The sequence below is a fragment of the Hyperolius riggenbachi genome, chromosome 7, assembly GCF_040937935.1.
Source record: "Hyperolius riggenbachi isolate aHypRig1 chromosome 7, aHypRig1.pri, whole genome shotgun sequence".
Lineage (NCBI taxonomy): Eukaryota > Metazoa > Chordata > Amphibia > Anura > Hyperoliidae > Hyperolius > Hyperolius riggenbachi.
Window position 1 is genome coordinate 265232948 of NC_090652.1, and position 12576 is coordinate 265245523.

The 12576-nt window shown below is 46.0% G+C and overlaps 1 protein-coding gene across 8 annotated transcripts in view; it reads left to right on the forward strand.

Annotated features, from left to right (window-relative positions):
* The first annotated feature begins 337 nt into the window (after nt 1–337).
* The window catches only part of KCNH7 (potassium voltage-gated channel subfamily H member 7), a 567276-nt gene continuing 555037 nt past the window's right edge, over nt 338–12576 (forward strand). For 7 of the 8 annotated variants that reach the window (XM_068245631.1, XM_068245632.1, XM_068245633.1 and 4 more), the window contains exon 1: nt 10193–10539. In XM_068245631.1, coding sequence (XP_068101732.1) covers nt 10464–10539 — 76 coding nt within the window. In that variant the 5' untranslated portion in view covers nt 10193–10463. Of the gene's footprint in view, nt 408–10192; nt 10540–12576 lie in introns of those variants that run through there. The other variant, XM_068245637.1, reaches the window with a different exon arrangement.

Here is a 12576-nt window from a genome sequence, read left to right on the forward strand (position 1 = left end):
CCAATTACATCTTAATCCATCTCTGTTCCACAGTGAAATATTTCAGGAAGGCGGGAATGTACATTGGAAATGTTATAAAAGCCTAGAGTTCCCCTTTAGCGCATGTCAAGAAAGTTGATTTTGAGAATGCTTAACCATAGCTGAACAATCCTTATAGATACCATGTAAGATTCAGTTATCTTTATTGACCCCAGAAAAACATGGATTTCCCTTGCGGTATGTTTTTTCAAGTCTGTATACAATTCTATTATTGCACCACTAAGCAGGTTTATCACACATGATTTATGTTGCTGGCAGAAGAGGTGAGCTAACTGGTATGATATGACTGTTAACAGTTAACAGAAGCTGCAGTGTCGGCATATTCTGAGTCCGTATGCAATATTGGCACTACAGCCACCATTACACAGGTGAATACTCCACTTCTCCAAACGTTACTTAGAGGGATACAGCTTAGATCCAGAACTGTATTGTCCTGATTGCAAATGGGCAGTTAATGAAATAAGCTGTCCCGTGTCCAGGGGTGTAACTACAGGCATCAGCTCCTGCGACTGCAGGGGGGCCCAGAGCTGTAAGGGGGCCTTATCTACTACTTCACTCCCTCTGACAAAGGTGTCCATCCGTTAGATCTGGTGTTTTTGTGGCTACACTCATAACTGGATTTCAGGTAAGGCCACAAAGGCCATGGCCTAGGGCACCAGAAAAGCAAGAGACGCACTGCGGGCAGCAGGGTGGCAGTAGCAGTTAGCCCGCCGAACATTTGTCCTGCTACACATAGTTTGCACAGAGAAGTGGGCGGCTACAAACAGCCGGGTTTGGCACTCGGGGGATGAAGAGGCACTTACAGCGATCCCTGAGTCGCCTGTCACTCACCGAAAGTGCCGCTCACCAAGGAGCTTGCAATCTAATCCCTGCCATCACTTATCACTAACTGTCTTCAGAGGAGAATAGAATCTTATCCCTGCTATGTTAGGGGGAGGGGGGTAGGATGCTGTTGGTCTGGGGACAGCTGGTGATAGTGGGCCCTGGGCTGTAAAAAGTACAAATCCGGCACTGGCTACACTTGTTATAGGTTTGAAGATTACATTGTCCACACTTGTTTCATTACCCTTTCAACATTGGTTCCCAGGCTGCAAGGCTGACCAGGGCCAGGCAAGGAAAAAGGTGTAAACAAAAGGGGGCTACATCAAAGTTTTGCTGTGGGCCTCATGATTTATAGTTATTATAGTGGCTGGATAGTGTACTGGTTAAGGGCTCTGCCTTTGACAAACTGTGATGTGTAATAAACATTGGTGGGGGTATTACAGCTGCTCAGAATCCCCCCTCAGACCAGGGCCGGTGCAGTGTCTAGGGACACCCATCTTGAAGCACCAGAATATCTGCAGGTATCCTGCAGCTCACAGCTCTGCTCCCTTTCTTTCCCTGCTACAGTTAACTTTGGATGTAGCAGCAGCGTGTGTACAGAGCATGGAGCAGCAGTGTGTGTACAGAGCGTGGAGCAGTAGTGTGTGTGCAGAGCATGGAGCAGCAGCATGTGTGCAGAGCATGGAGCAGCAGCATGTGTGCAGAGCATGGAGCAGCAGCATGTGTGCAGAGCATGGAGCAGCAGTGTGTGTACAGAGCATGGAGCAGCAGCGTGTGTACAGAGCATGGAGCAGCAGTGTGTGTGCAGAGCATGGAGCAGCAGTGTGTGTGCAGAGCATGGAGCAGCAGTGTGTGTGCAGAGCATGGAGCAGCAGCGTGTGTACAGAGTATGGAGCAGCTCTGGGGAACTTAACGGAGTCAGGTATGAGCACAGCCCCGTGCACTGCTGTGTGAATGCTTCACTTTCCCCTTCATTACCAATGTCAGCTGTCCTCATTATTATCTGTATCCAAACTGCTCCTGATCAATTCCGTTGTCGGTCAGTTGGACGGGAAATTGCATTATGTGTACCCATCATGATGTCCTACCATATTATTATACTGTATTGTGCATGGCTAAGGAGATCTTTCAGGAATCCCCCACTTGAAAATCCTGGGTTTGCCCCTGATAAAAGTTTGGTTGTAGTTTATTCCAACATTGATAAGCTTCCCCCACCCCCTTCTAATGCAGCCGCTAAAAAGCTGCAGTGAAATCTTTCTACTGTACTAGTCAGTCAAGCAGATCTGTGTCTCCCCTTTGCCCATGGAATTGTGCTTGGCTCCATCCATTCTAATAAGTCATGCCATTGCTGAAATCCAGACATAGCAATACATTCATCTTCAGTATGCATTACAAGTTCACTTTAAAGCCTATTTAAACCTTAAAATAAAAATACACAGGAGGGAATCCCTGTATTTATTCCCGCTCCCGTCAGCATGTTTCCGTAGCTAGTGGGTGTGTGGCCATTTTCCTCTCCCAGGCATCCATGCTCCCCAATTAGACTAGGAGCTTGCTTAGTCCCAGTGGTACCTCTGTGATGCAAGGTACTAATGATGGATGGCGTGTGTGTTAGTCTATAGGAGCTAGGACAGAAGTAAGTAGCTGACACAAACAGGAGGAGTTTGTGGTCCTAAATTGTACTGGGAAAGCATAAAGGGATGCTGAACTTCAAGCAACTTATCAGTGAACAATCAGCCTTGAATGAAAAGTGTTTGTTAAATTTGGCAGAGCTGCCAGTGTCAACTGAGAAGGGGTGAAGGGCTGTGGGTGGAATCTGTGAGGAGCCAATTAAGAGAAACCTTCTCCTTAGCCTATCCCTGCAATGCCCTCTGCTCTTCTATACTCAAAAGTCACATGCAATCTTAATTATTCCAGTTTCAGCATCAAAAACACTCCCTATATCTACTGTATATAATGCTGTATATTGGTATGTATCCCCGTCTTCCCAGTCCTTAGGTTATGATGTCATGCAGCCTTCTGCCCCAGAGTATTCTGGGAAATCATATGATGTTCCTGCTCACTTCACAGGGAGAAAAAAAACATCTCATGAGCAGTAAATTTAAGTAAATTTAACAATATAAATCAGGGATAGGTAAGATTCTGCAAAAGATGCACACTTACTAAATAATTTATTAATGGATATTTGAAAAACAAGTTTGATTAATTAAAGGGAAGCTTAAAGGATACCCGAACTGACATGTGACATGATGAGGTAGACATGTGTATGTACAGTGCCTAGCACACAAATAACTATGCTGTGTTCCTTTTTCTCTTTCTCTGCCTGAAAGAGTTAAATATCAGATATGTAAGTGGCTGACTCAGTCCTGACTACAGTGTGACCCTCACTGATAAGAAATTTCCTTTTTTATCTCGTTCTTGCTGTCAGAAGCCATTTTCTGCTAGGAAAGTGTTTTATAGTTGGAATGTCTTATCAGTGAGGGTCACACTGTAGTCACTTCCTGTCTGAGTCAGGACTGAGTCAGCCACTTACATACCTGATATTTAACTCTTTCAGGCACATAAAGAAAAAAAGGAACACAGCATAGTTATTTGTGTGCTAGGCACTGCACATACACATGTCTACCTCATCATGTCACATGTCAGTTCGGGTATCCTTTAAAGAGAACCCGAGGTTGCATATTATAATCCAAATATGACCCATAGACATGTTGTGTGCACAATGACATGCCTCTGGGTCATTGTGGCGCCGCTGCCGTGGCTGGCAGCTGGCTCATCTGGAAGATCAAATTCCAGCTTGTGATTAGTCACAGATGAGGGGGAATTAGAAAGGGCTAAACACTCTAAATACATACAGGGTGTATTTCTCTATGTTTTCCTTCTGTCCAGTGCAAGAGTTCAGGTCCACTTTAAGTTTCACTTTAAGTTATATACAGTAAAGCCCTTGGCTACACCGAGACTAGAAAGTGTCATAGTTAACAACGTAGTTGACATACCCTTAAAATGACATGGGATGATGGTGAGCTTAAAGGATACCTGAGGTGAGAGGTATATGAGGGCTGCCATATTTATTTCCTTGTAAACAATACCAGTTGCCTGGCAGCCCTGTAGATCTTCTGGCATAAGAAGTGTCTGAGTCAAAACCCTGGAGCAAGCATATGGCTAATCCAGTAAAACCAGTCAGCTGAGTCAGAATACCTGATCTGCTGCACACCTGTTCAGGGTTTATGGGTAAAAGTCAGGAGGACTGCCAGGCTACTGGTATTGTTTAACCTCCCTGGCGGTATGATATGTGCGGCTGCGCGGCCGCGGGAGGGTTTTTTTCACTTTTTTTTTTTTTTTTTAGCATGTAGCTAGCCTACATGCTAAAAAAATCCCGTTCTGAACGGGATTTCCTTGAGGGCTTACCCCGTCGCCATGTCGACGAACGGAGTTACGTCATCGACGTCGCCGACGTCACAGTGAATCCCGATCCACCCCATAGCACAGCCTGGCCGCGATTGGCCAGGCTGCGCAAGGGGTATGCGGGGGGGGGGGCCTGAATCGTGGCGGGTAGCTGCGCATCGGCGGCGGGCGGCGGCGATCGCAACAAACACGCAGCTAGCAAAGTGCTAGCTGCGTGTTTGAAAAAAAATGTATGCAAATCGGCCCAGCAGGGCCTGAGGAATCCTCCGCGGCGGCTTACCCCGTGTCCAGCACGGGGTTACCGCTAAGGAGGTTAAAAGGAGATAAAATGGCAGCCTCCATATACCTCTCACCTTTGGTATCCTTTAATAGGGTCTCCCAAAACACCAGACACATTTTAAGGGCTTTGTTTGCTGCCGCATGTGATCAAACACTGAGATCATGGCGAGATTTGTGAACTACGGCCCTCGCTGTCTAATAACATCAAGTCTATGTCTTATGGCTACAGCATGTGACAGTCCTTTTCAGCTAAAGAGTTGCCTGCAGAAGAGCTCAGAGTGTGGCTGGTGGAGTTTACACAGGGTCAGGCCATGTGTAATGTCTGAATACTCCGCAGATTCAGGGCTTGGGGTTGATTATTTAAAATCAATAAAGCAGATTTCACATCTTGCAATTCAAACCTTACAGTGAAGAGTTCACACATAAATACAGAGCGCTGCCCATTCCAATTGCAAATGCATGAGCTTCATGGGTACGTTTTACGTGCTTGTCCATCATGTTTATAGAAGCTGTAATCCTGGGAGAGTTGGCTATTGAATAATTGTGATGAAGGTGTTTTCTGCATCTCCGGCAATAAGCAATAAATAGAACTGACTTAAACGCTGATTCAAGGTGAAGATACTAAATGGAAAGTTATGTTAGAGAATTTTTTTGAAAAAAAAAATGATATATATACCCGTGTTTCCCTGAAAATAAGACACTGGGCTTGATTCACAAAGCAGTGCTAACCCAGTTAGCACGCCTAAAAGCCTTTAGGCGTGATAACTGGGTGCTAACTGGGTTAGCACCGCTTTCTAAAATAACGCCGCGCGTAAAAGTCCCGCGCGCATAGTTTTGCGCATGCAAAGTCGCATCGCGGTGCGACTTTAATGGCGCACCCGATGCGTCTATAAGGTCGCATGGGGTGCGAACTTAATGGCGTTAAAGTCGCACAGCCATGCCAACCAAAGTTTTGCGCACGGGACTTTGCGCGCGAGGTTATTTTATCACACTTAAACTGAGTTTAGGCGTGATAATGGGCTTTTCACAAGCGTGCTAACAGTTAGCACTGCTTTGTGAGTCAAGCCCACTGTCTTAAATTAATTTTTGCATCAAAAGATGTGCTAGGCTAGAGCTTATTTTCAGGGGATGTCTTATATTTCTATCAGAAAGTGTCTCTCAGCAGAACATTTCCTGTTCCTTTGTATTGTGCTGTTCCTGGTTTAGAAGGTATGCTACTGTACTGATCAGGCACCTGCCCTGTCATCCCTACACACAGCTGATAACCTTGCTGTGTACTGAGATGACTGGACCGGTGCCCGATCGGCATTGTGCAACCGATTGCTGGCCGCCTCTTCCTCCTCTTTAACTTCTTCTAGGGCTTATTTTCGGGGTAGAACTTATATTTCAAGCATGATCAAAATTCCAGCTAGGGCTTACTTTAAGGGTAGGGCTTATTTTCGGGGAAAGAGGGTGTGTGTGTGTATATATATATATATATATATATATATATATATATATATATATATTGTAAAGTCCCCAGTATCCAGAACTCAGGCAATTGGAAATCTCAACTATCCGGCATGCCTGAGGGGATAACTGAAATGTTTTTGGTGATTTTTTTGCGGTGTGAGCGACAGGAAGGTTAGTGGATGTTGCTGGACACTCACTTGACACTCGGAGAGTATTTTATTTAGCATGGCGGGGGAGGTTAGTGCGTTTCTGATAGGTTGCTTAAGCAATCGGCAAGTACATGTATATAGCGGCAGGGGATCCCAGCCGGTGCCGGATACTAGGGACTTTGCTGTTTATATATTTAAATAGAAAAATGAGAATTAATTTATAAAAATTGGATCAACAAACCGTTCTCTGTCTTATGAGTTTTTTTTATTGTTTTTTTAAGCAATAAACGATGACTAAATAAATCTCTTTAAATGTTCCTGCTCAGGAGCCCAAACACTAACCACCTCATACAAATTATTATTATTTAGTATTTATATAGCGCCGACATCTTCCGCAGCGCTGTACAGAGCAAATTGTCTTCTCACTTAACTGTCCCTCTGAGGGGCTCACAATCTAATCCCTACCATAGTCATATGTCTATTTATGTATCGTGTAGTGTATGTATCATAGTGCAGGGCCAATTTTAGGGGGAAGCCAATTAACTTATCGGTATGTTTTTGGGACATGGGAGGAAACCAGAGTACCCAGAGGAAACCCACGCAGACACGGGGAGAACATACAAACTCCTTGCAGATGTTGACCTGGCTGGGATACGAACCGGGGACCCAGCGTTGCAAGGCAAGAGCGCTAATCACTACGCCGTGTTGCCCATACAAATGCTCAGTCACATCAGTTGGGCTCTTCTGGCGTGGGCTGGCTCCCCACACCCACCACATTCACGCCACCAGGAGCTTCCTGTGCCTGCGTAGGTAGCACTGTGCAGGCGCTGAACGTGGCCAGGGCACGCATGCACAGAAGAGCACGACTGACGTGACTGAAGGTGAATTACTGGGGCTGATAGCAGGTGAACAGAGGCACCCTGGTGGACAGTGAAGGAGGCAACAATGGCCATGGAGCTGGAGGAAGCCCCGGGTAAGTATGAATTATTTTACCCCCCTCGTCTCTGGTTAGCTTTAAGTTTGACTGCATTTGCTACATGCTTGTTTCAGGTGTGTGATTCAGACTCTACTGATGCATGAAAGATCAGCAGGATGCCAGGCTACTAGTATTGTTTAAAAGGAAATAAATATGTCAGGTTCCATACTACTTTCAGTTCAGGTGTACTATAAGCACTGATCTGTGCACTGATCTTAGAAATGCTGATATTGAGGCAATGGCTAAGTAGCAGTCTCCAAAATCAAATGACTCGGATCAAATGTGACTATAGTTGTGTCCACAAAGTGCTATATAAAGTTTAAATACACAAATGTAAAACCACTTATGAGCGCGTTAGATAGAGAGTAAGTACAAGTAAACAAAATGAGCTTTATGGAACACTTAAAGCAGAGTACATGATGAAAACAGAAAACTAAAAAAAATAACAAATAGGGTGTTTGAAAAAAATGACATAAAAAGGTCGCCGTGACAACAGCATCAGTCCAGATTACAAAAGCTGATGGAGGGTGGAGGCTTGGCCACTTATCCAGCCAGCCTCTTTATCAGGGGTACGGAATTTTTAGGCAGTCCTTACTCCAAGGACCGTTCAGGTCCCATGCGGGCAAAGAAGGGCATGCTTACGGTCAGTCTGGGAAATTCATAGCTGGCTGCCAATAGAAAAGAAATGATGACTTTAATAAAATTAAACTACAATATAAGACTGGTAACAACACTGATAAAATGTTTTCCTTCACAGTTGTCATTGTTTCCGTACATTCCTATAGTCTCCTCCAAGCTGTCTGGTGACCGCTGACAGCTATGAATGCTGGGAATGCCATGTGCCAGACACATACGAGGGGAGCTGATAGGGGGAGGGGGCCAGCCTGCTGACACTTTAAAGGGAATTTCCACTTGTGTCATGAAAAGGACAATGCATTTAGCTCTATTTATTGCAAGGATTGATGGCAGTGCCGTAGATTAGGAGCTATGGGCCCCGGTGCAAGGATTGATGGCATAACTTTCAGTATTTCAGCTGTTCAAACATAGACCTGAGTGTATAAATGATCCTTCAGGCAGACACTTTGCTGGCTGCTGGTAGCAGTATTGCATGCTGGGATCAGCTGAGCTATGTGTACTGTTCTATAGAGAGGGGTGGGGACAGGCCCAGATGTACATTACTGGAGCCTATAGGCACAGATGTACTGGCACCCATCCATGAACCTACAAACCCCCGCAGAACCGCACAGCAAATGTCACTTCTCCCTTGCCACTGTCACCAGCTTTCACTTCTCCCCTACTTCCCTTGCCTGTCAATAGGTAGCTACAGGTGTCCCTTAGCATTAGGTAGCCGGAGTTACCATTACTATTAAGTAGCTAGTGGTGCCCACTGCCCCCGAATGAAGGGAGATCTGGTCAGTGGAATGCTGAGAGCTGAGTAACCTCTCAATTATGCTCTGCTCAGGATTCTGCATAGGGAAGGAGGGAGGGAGGCACTAGGGAAGGGGAGTGAGCCACTCTTCCATCATCAGGCGCCTGTAGGCATGTGCCTACAGTGCCTTATGGTAAATCCTGCCCTGGGCCATGGGGAAGAGAAGCAGGAGGCTTTCTGCAACACTGAGGAACAATTGTGTTGCAGCTGACTGCTTGTAACGTGTGTTTTGAGAGGCAAGGAAGACAGGGGATGCCCCTCCCCTATCTAAAGAGTGTGTGGGAGTGGGGGCACACCACAGGATTTATTGCCTGGAATGAGAAAAAGACCAGAAAGGCCCCTGAATTCAATAAAGCCTAGTACACATCCAATTCTGATTGCCCAAATTTTACCACCTTCATGTAGCATAAAAGCCAACATATTTTGAATGCTATAAACAGATTGTGTAGGTAAGCTTTCATCCTATACAATAAAATCCCTCTGTCCCTGCGTCACCCTCCTGTCCCTGTGTCCATGTGTTTTAGCTACTGCGCATGTGTAGCTGTTGGGACAGGAGGAGGACGGGGAGGGGAGGGGGGGGGGCGGGGGGCATGTGTGCACGTAGGTATGTGGGCATGCGTGTGCATGTGTGTGCATGCACGCTTACATGCAGCGGCAGTCATAGGGGAGGGGGGTTGTGAGGGACTAGAGCCCGTTATATTAACAGGCTTGGTCCACCTAGTCCTACCTCAAAAAGATAAGTGTCGCTGCGTCCAGCAATTTTGTCCGTGTCCCAGGATTTTTAACAGCTGGGGCCAGGGAGCTGGACGGGTGAGCGAGGTGGGCGGGGGCGAGCGCGCGCCTGCATCGGGCGCGTGGCGGCGGCCGTAGACCTAGAGCCCGTTTTTAAACGGGCAGGGTCTACTAGTCCTATACTATAAAACCCATGTGTCCCTGCATCCTCTCCTGTCCCTGTGTCCGTGCTTTTGTGCTACTGCACATGTGTAGCACGCAAGGGGCCGTTGGGACAGGAGGAGGACAGAGCCAGGGGGTTACGTGTGCGTGAGTAGCGTGCGCTCCATGTAAGGGAGAGAGGCAGTGCGGAGGTCACGGCCTTAGGCCTAGTACTACATAAAAGTGAAAACAATGGGCAATCAAAAATAGTGTACAAGGCTTAGAGCCAGTCACACACTATACAACCGCACCACCAATTGGCACCACAAGCAATCCGTGATCGATATCACGATCAACATTACCAAGAACAATCTTTGCTGATCACGTAATGACGTTCGCGGGTCAATCGCAATACCAATGGGCAACACAATTTTTGCATGATAAATGGTTTTGACTAATCTAATGACCAACTGGGCTGAAAGATTATACACTTTATGGGCAGCGTTTGAAAATTCTTAGCTGGCTTCAAATGAAGAAAAAAATATCATTTTTTTTATTGTGATCCATTAACCAAAAGACTCGCAGGGCACAGCTGTAAATTTCAGATCGTCGGTGGAATTTCCCTTTAAGAGCAATAAGGGAGAGGGAGCCATGCTCTTCCCGCTGCCATGGAGTCTCCTAAAGAGGCTGCGCTGTGACTGCCTGGCTCCCCTCCTCCTCCCATCATCACATCACAAGCTGTGCCTGAGGCTCCGGAGGTGAGGAGGGGAAGGACAGAGACCCTCACAGTTCCCCGCTGCAGGGAGGGGGCTCAGCACCTGAATGATCAGGCAAGGTGCTGCCGGAGGACCCCCCCTCCTCCTCTTCTCCCTGCATCTCTGGGCTTCATCATCGTTACGGGAGGAGGAAGAGGATGATGATGAGTGCTGCTGGTGAGCAAGGAGAGATCCGACAGTAAGCAGCGCAGGAGATCCTGGCGGAGCATTGTCTACACTTGGAAAACTGAGCACCACTTCAGTCCCCCGTACCCCCTAAAAACACCATGCCGGTGAGAAGAGGACATGTGGCCCCGCAGAACACCTTTCTGGGGACCATCATCAGGAAATTCGAAGGGCAAAGTAAGAGTTCACCTCTGTGCGCTGTGGATGGCTGGAGGTCTTCTGCGTAGTCGGATGCTGTGACACTCACTTGTTATTTTGTTTCTATTGTCTCTGATTAATTTTGTATTCGGGCATGCTTGTGTTGTTGTAGCTAGATGGTCCACCTTTGCAAGCAGGCACTATTTTATTGGGATATGTAGGTTATTTGCGCCAGGAGTGTTAGTTTGCTGTGGGTTGATGTTCTCTGGAGGCTATGGAGGTACCTATGGATCCCATTCATATCATTGTGATAGCTGTATATTTTGGGGGCCCACAGTAGTCATTTTTTGGGGTTTACACCTGATTTTAGTCCCAAACTCAAAGATTATGCAGTTAGATGTTTTATTTTTTCCCCCTAGCTACAGATATAGACCTAATATGAGAAATTAAAACCATATATGAAGTGCAGGAAGCATTCTGGGGTTGCTAAGAGTTACTATATATATATATATATATATATATATATATATATATATATATATATATATATATATATATATATATATATATATATATATATATAATACTTTGCAGATACTAATTAAAAAAAAACCCAATGTATTTTATGACATACTTAGACCCCACTTCTCCTTGACTGGCTACAGACTTTGGTTGGATCGATCACCCCTGGTGTATGTGTGTGAGGTTATGTATAATATTGTACTGTATATGTAATATACTGTACATGCTGGCGTCCAACTTATTTTTTCTTATTGTTGTTGATGGATGTTTCTCCCAAAATATTCCTGCTGACTCTCAGACTAGACAGACTGGCTCCTGATTCCAATGTGTGGAATAGATTTACCCCTTAATGCATTTACTTGATTTGTGGCTTTGCAACTTTATTTTGGTTATGAGTTCCTAGAGGAACATGTGCAGATTATGTTGAGGCTGATTGGTCTAGACCGAGAAAACTGCAGCTGTTGCCCAGGGCAACCAGTCAGAACATTTGTTTTATTGAAAGGACAACTGTAGTGAGAGGTATATGGAAGCTGCCATATTTATTTCCTTTTAAACAATACCAGTTACCTGGCTATTATCCTGTTGATCCTCTGCCTCTATGGCCCCATTCACACTAGAGCGTTTTGCTGTGACTTCGGCAAAACGCTCAAATGCTAGTGCTTTTTAAAAGCGCTAGCGTAATGAAACCCTATGGTCCTGTTCTTACTTGGGCGATTTGCGCTAATCGCCGCAAATCGCCCAAAAATGTGAAACGCAAACGTGTCGCCTGAACCATTTTCAGGCGATTTCCAGGCAATGGCGTTTCAGTGCTATAGAAGCGCTAAACGCAATCGCGCCAAAATCCCCACAGTGTTCAGTGACTTTTCTGCGTGAAATCGTGGAAAAATCACTCATGCCTGTGAATGGGGCCTAATACTTTTAGCCACAGACCCTGAACAAGCATGTGGCAGATCAGGTGTTTCTGACATTGTCAGATTTGACAAGATTAGCTGCATGCTTGTTTCTGGTGTGTGATTCAGACACTGCTGCAGCCAAATAGATCAGCAGGGCTGCCAGGCAACTAGTATTGTTTAAAAAGAAATAAACATGGCAGCCTGCATATACCTCTCACTACGTTGTCCTTTGAACTGCTGGCACTGAAGGGGTTGCTCTCTTTAACCTGTCCTCCATGTTTTCTCCAGATCCAGCTGTCCTGGGAAATCACTTCTGTGAGCTTTAAGCAATGTTCACAGTGGTGCGTTGCGGCAGAACGGCAGCGTTGTAGCGTGGCTTGCCCCATGGTACTGTGGTTGCACCACGGTGCGGCGGGTGTGTTGCGGTATAACGGTGTGCGTCATCAAAACGAACTGCATGCAAAACACGCACATTAACGCTAAAGGTGGCCATACACTGGTCGATTTGCCATCAGATCGGCCAACAGATAGATCCCTCTCTGATCGAATCTGATCAGAGAGTGATCGTATGGCTGCCTTTACTGCAAACAGATTGTGAATCAGCATGAAATCGATTCACCATCTGTGGAGCTGCTGCCACCGAACCCCCCCCCCCCCCCCA